A 20,663-nucleotide genomic window follows, 5' to 3' on the forward strand; every position below is an offset into this window, starting at 1 on the left:
AGAAAAAACTTCCCAATGCATGCCACTCTGACATCGCTTTCATGCTACTGAGATGAGGAATAGGGAGGATTTCTGTAAATCAAAGCCAGATTTCAATTTCCTTTCTAACAGAAACTCACTAAAGCAAAGCACACTATGGGCAGGTGCCAGGCAAGGTTTCCCAGATGCGACTGTCGATGCAACTCAACTCCAATGTCCACCCCTACCTGCTGCTCATCCTCACCCTAGCACATACTATATACATAGAAAATTGATGTCTGCATCATAACTGCTATGGGCTAGGCTGACGGGCACTTTACTTGTGGCTTGCTCTTGACCCAAGGTTCAACAGATGAAACACAACTTCAAATCACTGTAGTGAAGTGGGGTTGAGGGGAAGGGTGGTCTTGTGTTAAGGCACTAGGTCGTGATTCAGGATTACAGGTGCACCTGGAGGTCCCAACCAAGATCAAGGCTCCATAGTGTTAGGTGCTATACACACAGAGAGAGCCAATCCCTGCCCCAAAGAGCTCACAGTATAAGTAGACAAGACAGTCAAAGGATGGGAGGGGAAATAGATGCAGAGAGGCTAAGTGACTTGCATATGGACACACAGTTGGTCAGTGGCAGACCAGGGATTAGAATTCAGGTCCCAATCCAGTGCCCTATCAACTACATCACATTGCTTCCTGAGCTCTGGGTTCAGTTCCTGGTTCTGCCACACGTGTGAGACTTGGAGAGTCCCTCAAGCTCTCTCTCAGGGGAACAGGGCAGAGGGGAGAGAATCATGGGGCATATACCATTGCCTCTTTCCCCCTTGCTCCCCACTGAAACCACCTTGCCCAGCAGGAGTCAGTCGGACTAACCTGATTCGTTTCACCTGAGCAAGACTCCCTGCGATGAAACAAAGAAGCCAGCACATAGCCATGGAACCTCTAGGGCCAATGACAGTTGGGGCCAGTCTAGTGACAGTTGGGTTCAAGTCATCTATCAGTGAGACCCTGACATGCATGTACAGCCCCTTCACTCCACTGACTCATTTCAAGCAATGCAATTGCATCATGCACATTAGCTTCAGGGCTTGCATTTAAAATGACATGAGTTACTGGTCTGGCCCCAATTTGTATAATCATAACAATTAGATACAACCGTTTATAAGTTAACTTAAAACCTAATTTAATCAAATGTGGCTCACACTGAGATTTCAGTGCATTTGAACTATATGGAAAGTTTGAAGAGTGTTATTCCATTATAATTTCTTTGGGCTGAAGAAAATGAGAGCCAGGCACTGAATTTTAAGATTAGTGACAACAAGGCCTTTAAACTCAAATTACTAACCCATTTACTTGAAAATTCTCAGAAAATTCTTTCTGAACTCAGAGTACATATGCTGTAAGATTGAAGAATACTGCACATCCTCTCCATATAAAACAAAGGTTCCATCCCTGCCTTCGGTACAGAACTGCACTCCTCTTGAACTTTGGAGTTGCAACCAACACCAGCATAATTGCTATACTCCATCTCCCAAACACATAACAGATCAAGCCAGAAGCTATCATACTTACTGGCTGATTACAATAGATGTAGCCACCTTCTAAGCAAGTTACTATTTTGGGGACAGCTAACCAACTCCACTGAAACTGGACAGAGAGAAGAGAAGGAAGGTTAGCATCTCACGCCTCTGAAACAAACAGCTTAAGCCAAACAAGCAGGGAAAGTGAGAGAGAGAGACACACTGACCCGTGGGTTCTCCTTTCAAATGGGTACAAGTTATGGAAATAAGATTCTACTCCTCCCCTTACACAAAGCTACTCAGACAATGCCCAAAGATTTGGCTACAAGAAATCCATTTTATGAATCTAAGCTGTATTAAAAAGTGGAACATTTCCTCCAAGGGAGGATGGAGGAAACTGGCCATTTGAGACATTTAAAATAAGATTACTACTGACCAAGTAAACCCCATCTCTGGAACATCCCAGTGTGTCCCTGCCCCATCCTGTGTGTATCTTTTACTACTGCCAGGCAGAGACAGTTTATTTTTCTGTCCTGGGTACAGCTGAGCACATTGTTGTTGATAAACAGACCAAGCACTACATATTACTGTGGAGAACTAGCTTGCCCTTGCTGAAGGAATAAACCAGATGGCCTGGTGCCTCTCTTTCATCTCTCAGATCTACGATACTCCGAGCTGGGAAATCGAGAACCTCTCTATGCATCTTTTGATTTTATCAAGTTCAGACTGGCTGATGTGCTCTTGCTACAGTCCCTTGATTTGAATGAGTAGGGAACAGGGCATTTGCAGCAGAGAGCTTTCAATTCTGGAATTTGCTTCTCCTCTCAGTTTGACAGAGCCCAAGTTTATTGACTTTGAGAGCACAGTACAAAGACCATTTGTCAACTCAGACATTTGCATCGGGGGTGGTTGGGGTTACATTAATATGCACAGCTCAATTCATTTATTACATTGACATTAGTTAGTTAATTTTGTATTGGTTTAAGAACAGTGTAAATGTGCCCAGAGACAGGTCTGATGGATACATTTTAAAGAGAAATTTATCCCAGCTAAACTGAGTGATGACTGGGAAAAATCTATATTCTAAGGAGAGACATAAATAAGCTACTGGACACAATCAAGGAAGACTTAGGCTGTGGACTCAGATGAGCCTTAACAAATATCTAGATGCAGACACACATGGGAAGGAGACGGGTCTCTGTACAAACCAAGTACAGCAAGAAACAAGATGGCTTTCTCCCTGCCCACCAACCCTAAACACTGGGGCCAGTTGTACTGTTTGGACACACTGAACTAAGATGCACTTTTACTTACCCAAGTCATTTGGTGTAAGTGCAACTGATAGTGAAATGGCCCTGACTTGGCAACTATCTTCAACAAGAGAATTTGTTGTTTAAACTTCTGATCGTTTCCTCAGTCTTTCTGAAACTTCAGTTGTTGTTAGCAGAGCCTGCACGCTAGAACAGCATCTACAGGTATCTGTCTTGTAAATGATTCGGTGCCCAACGCTGCAATTCCTTCCACTAGCGGGTTCTCAGTCACCTGGCAGCTTAAGCAGGCTGCAGCAGCACTTACTGGGATATTACACTTTCTACCGGCTGCCTATAAAGTGATGGACCAGATGTCCTCTTGGTATCCGAAGCTTTACTAGGGCTTGCTCTGGCTATATATGAGATCTTATTCCTTGCATCTCACTGAGCATTTTTGCTTTGACATTGCAGCCTCCTTTCAGAGAGTCTGTCATCACATTCTGGATTAGCAACTGATTAGGCCTTTGCTGGTACAGGCCCTAGGCCAGAGAAAGCACGCCTGCCTTGGCATTCATCTCAGGGCTTGTCCACACTACAGGCTACATTGGTACAACTTATGTCGCTCAGGGGTGTGAACAAGCCACCTCCCTACATGACATAAATGACATCAAGCTAAGCACCAGTAGGGACAGTGCCATGCCGACAAGAGAATTTCTCTCACCAGCAGAGAGAGTCTTCACCAGACGCACTACAGCTTCCCTCGGCCCTTTCTCTCTTCATTCTTAGATTGCAATTAATGTTTCTTCTGAACTTGTTTAATAATATATTATTACAACCACTGTTATCCCATATTCAGATTGGTGTGGAGAAGTCCTGGAGAAAAGCATTGTTCCAAAATTTGAGAAATGCTTTCTGCTATACATACGGGGCCTGATTCTCCATTCACTCACAGAAGTGTAACTCAGCTCACAACAGTGGAGTTACACACGTGTAACGTCACTGACATCAATAATGAGAGTAAAGTATCAAGCCTATTATTGGAACAGGAGCCCAGCTGTTAGAGTGATCACTGCCTTAGAAATACTGCACATACAAACATTTTCACTATGATCCTCTTGATTTGTCTTGTTCAGCATTTTACAAGACTAATTTTTGTCATATTGTAATTTTTTGTGGGCTAAGGAAGTTTTGAATAAAGGTGCAAACTTTGCTACCTCTTCTTAAATCAAATTCTTTGTACTATGAAAGTTAAGTACTTACAAGGAACTGGAAGAACCTGCTTCAGACAAAGCTGTTGCTATGAGAACAAGCCATATCTAAATACAACCACTGGCAAATGAGACTCCTCCCACACGGAGTCTGTGGCAACAGAGAGGGGCCCACCATACTGGTCTTTTTTATCCATTTTTGTATCTTCACTGTTTAACAAGGTGCTTTTCAACTACAAAGCCATATAAATTAAAATGCAAAATAAGTTAATGCAACACTGAGGTTGCAGAGTTATTGTTGCAAGAAAAAGCAGGAAATTAGAAAGGTGAAAGGGACACCAGCTACTTAATAATCTCAGTGACTGTGATGTACCTACTGTCATTACAGTTCACCTCCCTAAGGAGATTATCACTGACAGATTAGAGGAGAGGTTTTATTGTTCCTCCTCCTTTGTTTCAGTTGGTTTACTTTGCTCATTTGACAGCACTTTTGTGCCTAGTAAGTTTCATTGCTATACTGATGCCACCACGACCTCTCACAGGACTTGTGCTGGGGAGTTACCAGTGACAGCAACAGAGCTGAAAATGAAGTTGGACAGGCAGCAAACAAGTGTGTGCACAGAAACACAGACAGGTGGGAGGAGCAATTGGCCTGAGCTTGCTTGCTGATATTGCTCTCAGATCCATCCAAAAGCCCTTTCTAACAGGAAAGTAGAGAGAACTCATAAAAGGTTTTTTTTTAATTGCTACCATACTATTTCAAGGGTGATCTAAATGAGCCATTATCATATTGCCAGTGTCCCTTTAAGACTGCAATAGTAACATCAGCTTGACCAGGCTGCACATCCCGTCTGTTTGGGACTATACATTTAACAGTAATACATTAATCTATACATTTAATAAGAAAAACATGGCACATGTTCAGTTTGGCCAGTTTAGTGCTACTGCCAGTACCTTGGCTTGTATTTCCTGACTTGGCTATTTTAACTCTTCGAATGCAATGTTTCATTAACTTTTTCTTTAACATTGCAGATTGTTTTTAAAGAAAAGTGTAAGGGCACCACAGTTGCAATTAAATACGCAAGTGAGCAGTGTGTAAGACTGAACTCTCAACGTTTCTATTACGCATGCCCATTGCACACAGTTCCAAAAGAGCCAAACTTTAAAAATGTAGTAAATGCTCAGCAAGTTAATCTAACAGTAGGGGAAAAGAAATGGCTGAAAATTGCGTAATCACAAAAGTGTGGTCATTTCCTTCCTCTCCAGCAAAAAAATGTATTTGCTATATAGATGCACCTTGCTAACCTGCGACAGAGTTTGCCCCAGCTTTTTATTTATTTATTTTTTTAAGTGTCTCCTTTGTATGGAATAAAAGAATGGAAAATTTCATCTGAAAGATGAATTTTTTGGCATCTCACGAGCATACTAAAACAGGAAGCTAAAACTGAAATCATTCTACAACCTTAACTTTAGCATCCTCTACCAAATAAATGCTATTATAGGCTCCCAATCCTGAAAAGACTCAGGTACGTGTATTACTTTACATGTGATAAGAATCCTACTACATCAATGGGACTACTCTTGCATGTAAAGTTATGCATGTGCTTAAGTCTTGGCAGGATCAGGGCCATAACAATAACATTGCCATCACAGTGGACGTGAATAGTGAGTACTAGCACTGAACAGGGAGAAAGCAAAGGATAAAAAGACAGCAAACAGAAGGGAAAAAACAATGATAAATACCATCTCAACCTGTGGTTCAATACAGCAAAACAGAAATTCTGTTATTGCTCCCTTGAGGATACAGAAAATGTAATTTACAGGAATCATCTTCAAAAAAAAAAAAAAAGCACACCCTCTTCCAAGCATGCAGACAGCCTGGCTAAGAGCAAAGAGGCTGAGCTTATCCCACATCTCCTGCCCAAATTCCTGCTTTGAGGAGTAACTAACAAGGCTGAATAGCTTCCACCACATGCACAACAGATTTTTGGTAACCATTTAGCAAAATCTGCTTTATAATTCCATTCACCTCATCATTGCTGGGTAACTTGTTTCCCACAGTGAGAGGGGATGGCAAACAAAAGCAGAACGAAAAACAAGGAGATAAAGCTAGTGTTATCCGAACAGAGTAGCTGGATTCTCATGGCTGGTGACTAGGCTGGGAAACACAGAGTATGTGCTTTAAAATCCCCAGCCATGAGTCTCAGCGCCCAGATGGACAGACTTGGGCTCATGGGCCTCACTTTCTGATGCTAAAAACAGCTGTGTAGACATCCAGGCTCGGGCTGGAGCCTGACCTCTGAAGACAGGGGGTCAGGGGGGTGGGGAAGGTTTCAAAGCCTGAGCCACAATGCTGTTTTTAGAGCCATCGCGCAAGCCAAGGTCTGTAGGTCTGAGTTCTGAAACTCACTGAAGCAGGTTTTAAAATCAAGTGTAAATAAACCCACAGTCTAACACCAGAAAGGGGAGACTCATTAGAATGGATCTTTCTGTTTGCCTATCGAGACATTCAAATCCTTCAGATTGGGGGCTGGACTAAGTCCTCACCCCCCTGAACTATGCCCAAGGGTCTATCCCAAAAGTTAACAACTTTGCTCAACTTTGGGAGCCTGCTTGTACTTTTCTTCCATTAGCCCCTCCCCGCTGCCCAAAACAACCCTCCCAAGGGAAACAAGGGACAGATGCAGCTCACTCTAGTCCCCACCTATGCCACTCCTTCCATTCACTAGATGTGACAGAAAGCAACATGATGTCCCTGCACACCTTTTCCCATGCTCACTGGCCAGAGTTTCTGAGTCTGAGCTCTGATCCATTTTGTGGGGGCATAATGCACTACTGCTAACACTTCTCCCTGCTGCTAGACTCCCAAACTGAGAAAAATCCCAAAAGCGTGTCATATCCGATGTCCTGCTTACCCGGGTGGATAGGTGTGCATAGTTTTGTGACCAAGAGGGGAGTGGGATTCACAGGAGCTCTGACTGACTCTAGAGTAGATAGAGAACATTCAAAGCACTTATCTTCAAGGTACTGAACAGGAGGTTTTTGCAGTGCATCTATAAGGAAAAATATAAGGCAGAATTCTACCATAGGAAGGGCAATTGTTCCTATGCAAAGTTTACTGAAAACATTACAGCTCTGCTTTTTACAGGCTTCAGCTATGCAGGGTGTACACAGATGGTGGGGATTTACTTGGGAGGAAGTTATAATTTCTCACATCAACTCATACTTCTCACCACCACACACCTTGCGGGATTAGTAATGAGGTTACTAGCAAAGCTTGTCAGTTATAACCAGAGAAAGATGTAATGATCTTGATACGCTCTGGTTTGCACAGTTATATGGCATGTGAATTTTGAATATAAATGTGCTAGCAACTTAAAATGAAAGCTTAATTCAGCAGGGGTGATATTACTAAGAATTATTAGCTTCCGACCATAGCTTTTACTATCACTTCATCCATAAATGTGTCACTCTACCTTCCTCAGAGCAGAAATACCTTCCTTCTTCCCTGCACTGGCCATATAAACCTACATGCCAATATGATATATTAGGATAGCCAGATTGTATTAATGATGTATTTTATGAACTCCATTAGTGTAACAAATCTAGACTCTAACAAGGCCTTTTCTCCCCTAAATCAGTGTCAAAGCTTACATGAAGTCAAAGTTTGCCATGTCTTCACAAAGGCTCTCTCTTTTCTTTTCCAAGATGTAGCCGTTTGCGAAATGCCACAAACACTCTGTGATGCCTTTATTTCCCCATCAGTTAGTAAAACAAAAAGTAAATGAAGAAAGCCCTGAAGAAACAGTTGAATCATCGGGTGTGCATACATGTAGGGGAATTATATAAACAGCACTTACTGGTTTTCAGTTGAGAAAGATGAAGTTGAGAAAGGGGCAGGTGAATAGAAGGAATTCCACAAATCAGGAGCCAGCATCGAGTTCTGCAAGCACAACAATACGAAGAAAAATGCCAGCATCAGAAAATTGCAACTCTGCTAAATCACACTGATAGCTCAGAATTCGAGCCGTGTTCTGTGGCCTCTCCTCTCCCCGCATGCAACAATCAGTGGTGGCTTTTAATCCTTTACAGGTGGTTAGTCTAATGCCACCCACCACTTCTGACTTGCAAACCTGCTGTGTTGTTACATATTCTAGGAAGAGCTTTGGGATCGTTATCCTCATATGTTATTCTCCCTACCTACCCAGTTAATCACAAACTTTGTAGAAACTGGACTATGCCTTGGCTAACCTGGAGTCAGTCAGGGCAGATTTATACCTAGACAGCTACATTTACTGCTTCCCAGATGCTTTCAGTACCAATGGCAAGTTCTATTTCAGCGTGAGGCCAAAGCTCCAACAGAAGCATGACACTAACAGGATATTGCATCATCTTTCAACGACTGATATTAATCTCCTTTGTCGATTGTTCACTGACCCAAGTAGTATTGACTTGTGTGAGAAAACATGGTCATTTTTTTTATTATTTCTATGTTCATATAAAGGAAAAACCCAGATCCAGAGCTGTAACTATTTAGCTACAGAATTTACACCTGATCTAGAGAGAGAGAGAGAGGAAGTCAATGCAGGGACTCCAGGCTGTGTGAGAGAGAGAAAGAGGTGACTGAAAGTGGCAGGCAAGGAACATGATTTTAGTTGCAGCATGTTGAACGGGCTGCAATTGGGAGAAAGGAGTGAAAAAAATAAGATCACTTCTAGGGGTTTTCAAAGGCCAATAATTTCACAAGTAACTAGTAATTTGAAGTGCCTCATTTTGGGGGACTGACTTGAGTCATCTCTAGAGTGTCTGATTTTCTGAGGGCAGGTGCTCTCTGAAAACATTAAGAGTTCACATCAGTTTAAAGCTGACCTCAAAATTGTTTACGCCCAACTGCCCCAGCCATGCAACAGATTCATAGATTCAGAGACTCTAGGACTGGAAGGGACCTCGAGAGGTCATCGAGTCCAGTCCCCTGCCCTCATGGCAGGACCAAATACTGTCTAGACCATTCCTGATAGACATTTATCTAACCCACTCTTAAATATCTCCAGAGATGGAGATTCCACAACCTCCCTAGGCAATTTATTCCTGTGTTTAACTACCCTGACAGTTAGGAACTTTTCCCAATGTCCAACCTAAACCTCCCTTGCTGCAGTTTAAGCCCATTGCTTCTTGTTCTATCATTAGAGGCTAAGGTGAACAAGTTTTCTCCCTCCTCCTGATGACACCCTTTTAGATACCTGAAAACTGCTATCATGTCCCCTCTCAGTCTTCTCTTTTCCAAACTAAATAAACCCAATTCTTTCAGCCTTTCTTCATAGGTCATGTTCTCAAGACCTTTAATCATTCTTGTTACTGAATGCCTCCCTGTAGCCAGCCTAACAGGGGTACAAACTTCAGGAAAGCAGCAGCAATTAGTTATAATCAGAGACAGAAAAGTACTGGTACCCAAGGGGCACTCTATTTAGCTTGTACAACTATCTGGGGCAGGGCCTTTTTTTTTTTTTTTTAAATCATGTGTTTGTACAGCAGGTCACAATGGGGACCTGTAGCAGCCCCCACCCTCAAGATAAGAGGAGAGAGAACAGCTGAGGGAAACTGACTGAGTAGTTGACCACAGGTGTGGCCAGCTCAATCAGGGCCCAGATGGCCCTAATAAAAGGGAGGCAAGGGAGGAGCTAGTTCAGAGGCTCACTCCAGCCTTGGCATGGAAAGGACCTAGCTGCCTGGAAGCACAGGGTACCTGAAGCAGAACAGTGCTGGGAAAGGGCAAGAGGAGCTGGGGAGCTCCAGCCTGGTAATTCCCCAGGCTGAGGCCTTGCTACAGGCCTAAGCAGGTACTTGGGCTGCAGAGGTGCAGCCCCGGGATAGGCAAAGGCAGCAGGTCCAACCCCCTTGCCAGTGATGAGTGGCCATTATAGTCTGCCCTAGAGAAAGGGGGTAGATGACTGGCAGTAGCCACTGATGCAAGGTGGGCATAGGGGAAGGGGAGACCCAGAGTGTGGGGGTACTGCTGAGGGCAGAACCCCGAGGCAAAGGGCACAGGAGTCTGGGAGGGACATGAGGGTCCTGAGGCAGGAGAGACACTGGCCATCAGGAGGTGCTCTGAGGGCTGGAAAAGAGCTAATTCCTGGACTGACCAGCAGGAGGTGCCATGCCAGTGAGTCTACAATCTGCACCAGGACCCAATCCTGCTTGGAGACTAAGTCCTAATAAAATACTATTCAGTTGTATACCAGTGTCAGAAAAGACACAGCTACAAGTGACACTTTTAAGGTCCAGTACTTTGACAGCCAGCAGGGGTAGAAACAAATGGAAAGCTGGCAATGCAGCTTTGATTCTTCATCTCTTGCCCTAGCAGGCTGCAATATAATGGACTTTAAAATTACATCATTTCAGTCACCATCTTGCTTTTCCCCCCAACTTCAAAGACAACATGGATTGTGGCAGCTGCTGCCTCAAATGTCTAGCGCTAAAAATAAATACCTCGTACCACTGGACAACAGCCTGGAAAGCCAATTTACCAAATAGCAACTGCAAATGTTTACTTTGTTTCCCAAGATCTCAACATTGCTGTGATACCACTGCCACCCTCACCCCACCCCAGGCAGAGGCTCTCAAATCCATCCATCCATTTCCACCCTAACCTGACAGGACCCTCACCTCCATGGCAGGTATGCTGAGCTGCGTCTGGAGGTTCGGCATACTGTATAATGTACTGCCTGACTGCTGGTGTTCATGCTGTGGAAAGTTCTTCCCTCCGTCCATGGCAGGATGTGCTGAGGGCATCAGGCTGTCTCCTGCAGCATGAAGTTGTCAGGGCTGGTGGACTATTCTAAGGAGTGGTGGAAGGTTCTTTGTGCTCTTCACTGTGCAGCATGGCCTAGGAGAGAGAAGAAATACCTATTGTCAGTTGTAACATGGGAGGAAATGCAGCTAGCCCCCTCTAAGGGGGAGACCAGCACATGGAGGTCAGGCTGTGTAGAGTCCCCTACTCCACCATAAAGTCTAAGGCCTTGTCTTCACTAGGTACAGAGTCAACCCTAGAGTATGGCAAATTGGGGCGACTGCCCCAGGCCCCACACTTCCTGAGAAGACGGGCGGGGAGGGGAGGCAGAGGCAGGAGGAGCAGCCCCTCTACCAACCTCCTTCTCCCCCTAGAGCCGCCTCCTGCCTGCCAGCAGGTCCTCTGGATCAGCACCTCCCCCTTCCAGCCTCTACCACTGATCAGCTGTTTTGGGGCATCTGGACTCTGGGCATGGGGGGAGGAGCAAGGGTGCAGCATGCTCAGGAGAGGGGGTGGAACTGGGTGGGGGAGAGGCGGGGCAGGGCCTTGGAGGAGTGGAGAATGGGCCTGGACAGAGGAGAGGGGACAACCTCCTGGCAGATAGAAACTTGGCAACTATGTCCTGGGTCCTGCACTCCCCTAGGGATGGCCCTGACTAGGTGTGTTTTTAAGGTGAGGTAGCTAACATGGTAACTAACATGAGGTAAAAATCCCAGTGAAGACAAAGCAGTTTGTAGCTTTCACAAGTGTTAACAGATTGAGTTACTATGAGGGAGCCTAAGATTTACCTAGACCTGGTAACTCGTTTAAAAATACTAACTGCCTTGTCTTCACTAAGATTGTAGTTGGTCACCACATGTTAGCTAACAACAGTTAACATACCTTTTCTCCTAATGAAGATGCACCCTACAGGGCTAGCAATTTTCACTTAGTACAGCAGCAAAGAATTTGGAAAGTACTGTTACACCCCCAAGTCTATTTCACAAATAGGAGGTTTTCAAAAAACAGATTCTGAACAGCTGAGAATCTAATCTGATTGTGAAATTTCTAATTTCCCAATACTTGCTCATCTTTGTATGGCACAAGAGGCAAGCACTTGCTCTCCACTGATGGGTAATGAATGTGGCAAACTCACATTCTTGGAAAGCAGCTAAAATGAAAGGCAGGGCCCTGAGTAAAGTCAATTTGCGACAGACGGTAACAATCAGTAATACATATTAAAACCTGTGAGTACCAAGCTCAGTCCTATCATGGTTGCATGATAAACGGGTTAGTGGGTTACAAATTGGTGTAATGAACTACAAATCCTGTGCCCTTCCTGAATCCATGATTTTTAGTATCTAGCAAAGTTATGAATTTAAGTTCCCAGGCTACAAATAAAGGCACACAATATAAAGGAATGTTATAAAGAGACTGCAAGGCCTTAAAAGTAAGGAGCCCTCTTTTACTCCAAAGTCCAACCTAATAAAAAAACAGCTAATTTGGGTCTCAAGAGGATAAGGAAGAAGGCTGTTCTGAGGCTTATAAGGGCCTCTAGGTTTACTACGGCCTGGTCTACACGAGGATTTTACATCAGTTTAGCTACTTCTTTCCAGAGTGTAAAAAACCCACACCTCTGAAAGACGTGGCAATACTGACTTAACCCGCCCCGCCACTGTAGACAAGTGCTAGGAGGATGGAAGAATTCCACCACCTGTCAGGAGGTGGATTACCTACACTGCTAGGAAAATCCCTCCTGCCAGTGTAGGTAGGGTCTACACTGACGCAATGCAGCGGCGGCACTATAGCATTGTCAGCGTAGACATACCCTGAGCTAGACAATTGCCTAGCTAGCATAGGCTTGGTATCAATCAACAGCCTTGTCTACATTCGGCATTTCTCTTGAGTTCATGCATGTGTTGCCTGCCACCAGTGTAGACTGGCCACTGGCATCTTAATAATCATGTTCTCTAGCCCTAAGCTAGTTTCCCTTGAGATGCTCCATCAGGAGCAAAGAAAGAACCAAGCAGAAAGAGCCAGCAAAACGGGTTAAAAAGTAGAATATAAACATGTTTTATTGGATAACCTCATCTCCCATCCCTAAGTGTGGCTTTGCCTCTATTTCTCTCAGCATGCCCATTACTGGAAGGGTCTTAATAAACCCACCCTGCTCCTCTCTTTTCACTACTCTGATAGTCACTCATATTCAGCTACCTTCATTTAAATACATCTACTCTTGGACCAAGTCAAATGACCTTTCACCACCTATCCAGTTGGTGCCTGGAGTACTTTCCTTGAAGTTAACAAAGACTGATTTCCATGGCAACTGGACTACACCCTTCTAGTAAATTACCACAGTTGTAACTGACTGGCCAGCCTGAGTCACACCAATGATAATGTACATCTGTTACCCTCATTTCCAGTATCTCAACCCAGTTCAATTTACCTCACTTTCTTTCTCTCTCTTTCTCGCTCAAATATTCACTTACTAAAAGTTACATGTGGTATTTTATTGTCACATATTATCTTGCTTTGGAAGAAGTGATACATGGAGATTTCCTTTCTGAGTATACTACTGATAAGTAACAGCTATGCAGCACAGCCCCCAGAACCCCAAAATCACCAGAAAAAAGGCAAAGTACATACCTGAGATTTCCTCCCCTCCTAAATCAGTCCTATATAATGTCTGATGCAGAAAATATTGACCAAGGGACTCAATTTCTTCTTAAACAGATTTAGTCACTAAAACTGCATCATCCCATTTGTCACCAGTTAAGAACTACTAATGTGCCCATACCATGATCTCCAGTTCAGTGACAGAAATTAATCCTGAACAACTGGACAGAATCCATATGATTTTCTGCACCTGTAAAGTAACTGGAAAGGACACTATCAACTACCTTTGTGCTAGACTGTCCATGCGCTCTTGCAGGCTTAAAGGGGCACACTCAGGTCTAATTTCGCTTAATTCAGATACAATTAATGTTATGGTTAGAGCAAACATTTAGAAAAACCTAGGAGCAAGAGAGATTTCCACAATTTCTTTTTGATTTCAATATGACTTTTGCCCTCTCATTTCCTTCCTCCCTCCCTCCCATGCCACCCCCCAAAAAACACAACACATTATCCTGCAGCGTTTGCTGCCTGAACATTGCAGCAGTGGCTGGTGCACAAAAACTTGAGAAGTGAAACTAACTAGTGCATTTTCACTGTCCAAGCTGGGTAAAGCAGAAAAACTAAACAGCACAGGAAGTAAAAAAGTTCTTAAATGTTCAGTTTTGATTCTTTAAAGGTGTCCTCTGTACCATGAGAAATTTTTAAAAAACATTTGACTCCTCTGCATCCCTTTAAAAATCAGTGACAAATTTCAGCTGTAAAATTTATTCCTGCTTAAGAAACGTGCCAATACTGACCTAACCCGCCCCCGCACTTTAGACAAGTGCTAGGAGAATGGAAGTGAAGTTAACATGACTTCATGTTTACTACTTTGTGTACTAGCATCCATGTCAGGACACCTCTTGGATCAGGGCTAGTCAGCTGGGAGAGCAAAGTGTATTTTGGATCCTCGAGACACTCAAGGGCTGACACTTGCATAACGTTTGTGCAAAGTTAAAAGTCAATCCATGCATTTAGAATATGAATGGCTCCATCATGATTTTATAGCAAACCTGTACCCCAAAAGAGTTGTCATGACAATCTCATATTTGACTACAAGGACAGTTCTTTTCTCAACCCAATTTGTTAAAATAGATGAGACTGAAGAGTACTGGATGGCAAAGGGGCTTGATAATAGATTAGAAAAATGCATTTCCAGGTTATTCATTTAAATCCGCCCTAGACCAATAGTGATGAGAAGCTACTGTGCCCAGCTGAAATACAGTAGACAGGAGTCCACAGCTTAACTCCAATCCCTCTGCCACTAGTACCACAATGGGCATGAACTGGCAGCCTCTCTGGCACACAGAGGTTTATATGGAAAGTGAACTCTCCTAGAGATGGTTTCTCCAAGAAGCATTGCAACACAGCTGAGGAGCTTGCAAGGCTGCTAGGGATGCAGTAGCTGTTCTGTGGGTAAAGAGTTGAGACACCATCAGTATTAAGGGATGTCAGTCCAACTATCCTCTGCAAGCACTCAAATTCACACAAACGTATTTACTTACATTTACACTGCCTGTTGTTGTTTTTCCCCTCCACCAAAGATTATGGTAACAGAGAAAAAGTACTCCCTGTTTTTAGTTTATGTTACGTATCTGACAACTCTTGGGAAACCGCTTATACAGCAGCAGGGGAGAGAAAAATTTTAGAAGATATGAAACCCTGGGGTTGTAAATCCACAAACATTAGCTGAAGCAGGTGTAGTAACTGAAATGACTTTTAGCTCGTGGTTTTTAAACCCAACTCGATTTCAAGTGAAAGGAGTCCCTTTAAATACATCACCCAGACAAATGAGTGAGAATCTGAATTCGTACTAGGTCATTTATCAAACAGGCTGTGCTTCATCCCCCAATACAAAACTGCTGAATCTCCAATTTCTATATTGAAATTCCATCACTAAGCACATAATTATTTGTCCAGAAAACAAAACATTACTTTAACATAGGCCTTGTGCCAAGACTTCACAGAACTTTCCAACTTAATAAAAGAGCTACAATTTGATAGGCTACAAAAGAAAAATTGTTAAGTTTTATTTTTTTAAAGTAATACTTAGACTATATGCTCTTTGGAGCAGAGATCATGTTTTCATTGTAAGTACGTACAGTTCCTAGCATGACGGGAACTCAATACCTGATCGGGGCTCTAGGCACTACTGCAATCAGATAAGAAATAACGTATCCCTCCGTAAACACTGTTTTTCATTGCAATAATATTACCAAGCTCTGCAAGGGACTCTTCCAAACATTGCATGTTTACTGTAACACACTTTTAATGACATTTCCTGCTGCTGATTAAATCTTGGGCTTGTCTACACTTGAGATGCTACAGCGGCCAGCTATCGCACTGCAGCAGCACCATTGTAGCGCTTCAGCGTAGACACTCAGTACAGTGACAGAATGGGTTCTCCTGTTTGCATTAACTAATCCGCCTCCTGGAGAGGAAGTAGCTGGTCAATGGAAGACTTCTTCCGTCAACCTAGCACTATCTACGTCAAGGGTTAGGTCAGCTTAACTACATCTTGGGGTGTAGATTTTATTTTTTTTACATGCCTGAATGACATAGCTGGATCAACTTAACTTTTGACTGTAGAACTGGCCATACTGCAGGATCCTGAATTCCCTACTCAAGCAACCCTTCCCACTGGTTTCAGGACTGGGTCTGTTGGACATTTAATAAAACCACCTGCACACACACACAAAATGTTAAGTAGAACTTATCCCTGATCAGAGCGCAGCACAATGCTGGACAGCTTGATAACAAGAACCTCTGAAGACTTTACTGATGCTATTTCATGGATGGATACCCTATTCAAAGCCATTTCAGGATGGCTGCCAATATAATCTGCTAGCTCTGAACAGAGCTACAAATACTTTTTAAAACAGGATCATGTTAACCAATGAAAAATAAAAAAGTTACCATTCGAAATGCAACCACTGAGGGCATATGGTTAAATGCGCTCACGTGACTAGGGCTCACAAACTGAAATAAATCATTTGCCAGAGGCTAAGCACTTTGTGGTTTAAAAGGTTTCCCTTTTTCTTTTAAACACAGAGGCAGTCATACTGGGACTCGTATGGTTTATGCAACCTTACAAATCCATGTCAGGTAGAAGCTGCAGGCTCAGCAGGGTGTGGCCGTGCAGTAGAACGCAAACTATGCTGAGTAAAATTGACCAGTTATGCTCAAAGCAACTGTAGGCTTAAACAAATTAAAGCAGAGCTCTTTCTGGGAAGGTTTAAACTGATTAGAGAAATCTGATCTGACTTCAACAAGATAACTAATCTGGTTTTTGTCCATCCCCATTGTCTGACAAATTATAACAACTGTCAGAATTTATTTACCCCAGTCAAATAAAAAAAAAACTCTCAAAGTAATCAAGGTGCCTTGAGAAAAAGGACAAATTTCCTGGAAGAGCACAGCAAAACCTTGCCCCAAAACAGAGTGTAGATAGCGGCAAGGTAGCGTCAGCAACATAACGTCAAATTATCTGAACATCCCAATCACATTGAGTTCATTCACTAAAGGCTAGTAGAAGAAACACCTCTTTCCTAGGGCAAAGAAGTCCCCTACATCAGTTTCTACTTGCCTGCTTTTTCCAGAGTTTTACATGTGCAGAATTGTTTCTTATTATTACTCTATAAAATCTGTACTCTGATTTTACAGTCAATAAGTCCACAAGTGCAAACACCCAAAAATGTTTAGTTAGCATGCTGGGCACTAGCTAATGCCATTAAATGGACTTCAGTCCCCTTGATCTATTAGCCAATCTTCAGCAGCTCCAAAACATCTAAGGACTTCTTCCTCCCAGCATACGTCACATGCATTAGCTTATATAAATGGAATTTGCAAGAGAGGGACAGAGAATATGCTGGAATGAATCCATATCTGGAATGTTTTAGATGGTAACCCAAGATACATTTTGAAGAGATGACCTAAGTCCAAGCTACTGATCATTAATGGTCTTCAATTAATTGGATCTTTTATTTTTTGGTTTCAGGGTTGCCCCCTTGTTCCTCTTTACTCTACCTACTGTTCCTGACATGCTCTGCTGATGCTACACTAATTACAAGTTACACCTAAAAAGAATACAGCAGCAAAGAGTTAAAAGTTTAAATGCAAAGCAAAGGTGGTGGTTTGCCTGGGCTCTTTACTGACCTCCTTTATGCCATGCAAAAATGACCTCATACTTGATTTAACGTTTTTGCCTGCTTTTGTAAGTTCCTGACTTCCCTCTTCTGGCTGGAAGATTTGGGCAGGAGGACACAGATGGTTTCATCATAGGATAATGAAATCTGAGCTGCGATATCCCAGCCCCTAAATGAAAACGTCGGGGAGATGAGACCTACAGCTCAAGTTTCATTCTCCTGTGATGTCTCCATCCAGATGTTCCAAACATCAATGTCCTCCAACCAGACAGACCTGTCACAACCTGATACTGTCAATGTAAACAAGCAAAAGTGTGTGTGTGGCGGGGGGGGGGGGAATGATTTAGATAAAAAACTGAGGTCCTCGATACACTATGATAGAACAGTAAATGGCAAACAGTTTTTTCTTTACAGATTACCTTTCTTCAGCAAATAGGCAAGCTCAGCAGTTACTGGGCAGAGGGGGTGAGGTGTGCTGACCTACGGGTTAAAGTCAGAGACTGTTTGAGAGATATCAATATACTCTGGTGCCTTTACAACAGTGTGTCTGTTCCCTTCACCAGAGGGTTTTTTTTTTTTTTTTTTCTTTTTTAAGTTTGTAACAGCTTTTGATAGGAAATCAGAAGCCGTGATTCCCGTAACAGCTGTAGCAAATGTACAGCTTCACTTATACATCCAACAAACAGTAACTTATGAAGGGTAAATCAATATCAGAGATTTTCCCTGTCTGTTCTACATTATCTCATGTCTTGGCAACATCACATTTCACTTGATGGGTTCTCTACAGTATAGAGTACATTCCTCTAAAAATGTACTTAGCTCCCTAAGAAAACTCTTACACAACAGTCTGTACCCAATTAGCAAAATGAAGAAAACAGTTTCGGAACTGTAAGACTTTTGAGCTCCAGAGATATTAAAATCCTCTCAGATACTAAAACAATACTCTGCACTAGATAGTGGACTTTTCTGGAGGACCTCAGAGTGAGTAATAACTCCATTTTACGAGGGGGAAACTCATCATAGAGAGAGAACTTGTACAAAACACCCAAAAAGCCAGTGGTATGAATGGGCACAGACTCAAATATCCTGACTTCTAACCACTAGAACCCACTTCCTTGTAAAGTCTTCCACTCTAAAGTAAATTAATCCTTGGAAATAATCCAGTTACCCAAAAAGATCAATGGTAATGTGCACTGCTAGAGAAGTCACCAATGGCTATACTTAATTATCTAAATGGGCCATCTGATTATCACTACAAAGTTTTTTTTCTCTCCTACTGATAATTGCCCATCTTAATTGATTTGTCTCGTTAGACTTGGGATGGCAACCCCCATCTTTTCATGATCTGTGTGTCTATATATATATTCCTACTGTATTTTTCCCTCTATGCATCTGATAAAGTGGGTTTTAGCCGCACAAAAGCTTATGCCCAAATAAATTTGTTAGTCTCTAAGGTGCCACAAGTACTCCTAGTTCTTTTTGCTGATGCAGACTAACACGGCTACCACTCTGAAACTTAATTATCTATACACGTAAGCTTTTTGTTGGTTCTGATAAATTCAAGCACGTACACACAATTCTAGCCTGAATTGATGCAAAACATCTTTGCAGTTGTATATTTACCTGTAAATCCGAGTACTGGAGAAAGCTGGAATACTGCCGTACTATGGTCCTTTGGTGGTCTCTGTTTTAGGTGAAAAGGATGTCACAAGAGAGCCAAAAAAGGCAGAAAGTTGAGACATGTAAGGGATCCACCTTTTCATCCTGACACATTACACACTTTTTAGATTTACTGCCACAAAACCAACCGGCCTCCAGCGGAATGCAGTTTTTTGAACAGAGACTGTGCTTGCATAGCACAGTGGGTGCCATAAAAAAAACAAAACAAAAACATTTGCCACTCTGCCATAACTTCAGAACCATAAAATGTCTCCTATTCTAAACAGAGGAAGATACAGCAGTTACATCACATGCCGGGGTGATGAATGCAGAGTTTTTAATACCTCACTGTACACTCACACTTTGATATGGGCCAGTTGCTGGCTGGCTGACATATTTAAATTCCCAGAAGGTTCTAAAGCCATTCACAGTGATATTGCATGAACTCTGGGAATGAAGGTCAATACTGGTCATGAAAAACCAAGAAGCGATGACAACCCGAGGGAGCTATTTCTGTTTCAGCATCCTACCAAAAGCACATGGAAAATTACAAAAGTGAGAGCAAGTTTTATACAAGGCCACAGCTGTCTCACTTCCAGGTACTGTGCTGCTATTCCAGGCTTTACATTACCAAGGACATACAGAGTGGAAGTCCACAACCCCCAAATCAAATAGTGCAGCAAGTTTACACTCAAGCCTTTCCTCCTTTGGCCCTCCTCCCAAACTGGCAGTAAAATGAACCCCATCTTTTAGGCAAGTTAGAGCTTCTCATCTTAAGATCTTGTAAGAGCCACTCAAAGCATCAAAGAGGAATTATTCCCTACAAGCATCTCGTCTGTCCTACAAACATCAGAACCTCCAAGGCAAGCAGTGAACAGAGATAATTTAGTTAAAGATGCAAGACTTTTGGCCCTAACGATGAGAGCAGTTATCACACTTTCACTACGCAGGCAGAAGTTTATTGGCTTTCTAAGTTAGAAATTGCTGGAAGTCATCTACAAAGACTCAACAGGCAAAGTTCTCTGCAACTAGAATAACAGGTGGAAAACATATTCAAGGATCACTCTGTTCTACCAGCCTTCAGGTATCTGGGGACTGTTCAACACTCATGACTTCTACTTTGGGAGAAAACCGCGCAGTAAAATAACAGTTCCAACTTCAAGAGTCATAAACTGCCCCATCCTCTCCTGGGAGCTAGAGAATATGAAACGCAGTTATGGAGGGGGAGGGGGAGGGGGAAAGCAACATCGATGGTAGAAGTTGAGTCATCTAACTCATCATGTACATCATGAAGCAGCAAACTCCTGCAATGGACATGTACATCAGCTCCCAGCCTCTGTCACATAATCTTAGCTGCCAGTTCCTTATCCTTGAAAAAAGTGCCAATAGAGTATCAACAAAAGGAAACAAAAAATATCTAAATTCAATTCTCTAGTTTTAGCCAATGAAGTTTTAAAAACTGGACACTATTACTACTAAGCCTGTTAT

At 42.7% G+C, this 20,663-nt stretch overlaps 1 protein-coding gene across 4 annotated transcripts in view; it reads right to left on the minus strand.

Annotated features, from left to right (window-relative positions):
• SBNO2 (strawberry notch homolog 2) overlaps positions 1-20,663 on the minus strand; it is a 123,083-nt gene that overhangs the window by 83,971 nt on the left and 18,449 nt on the right. For 3 of the 4 annotated variants that reach the window (XM_032787839.2, XM_032787604.2, XM_032787918.2), the window contains exons 2-3: positions 10,614-10,833; positions 7,811-7,893 (exon numbers count right to left, since the gene is read on the minus strand). In XM_032787839.2, the coding sequence (XP_032643730.1) occupies positions 7,811-7,893; positions 10,614-10,739 (209 nt within the window). In that variant the 5' untranslated portion in view covers positions 10,740-10,833. Of the gene's footprint in view, positions 1-7,810; positions 7,894-10,613; positions 10,834-19,139; positions 19,201-20,663 lie in introns of all 4 variants that reach the window. The other variant, XM_032787752.2, reaches the window with a different exon arrangement.

This window comes from Chelonoidis abingdonii, chromosome 11, assembly GCF_003597395.2.
Source record: "Chelonoidis abingdonii isolate Lonesome George chromosome 11, CheloAbing_2.0, whole genome shotgun sequence".
In the NCBI taxonomy this organism is placed as follows: Eukaryota; Metazoa; Chordata; order Testudines; family Testudinidae; genus Chelonoidis; species Chelonoidis abingdonii.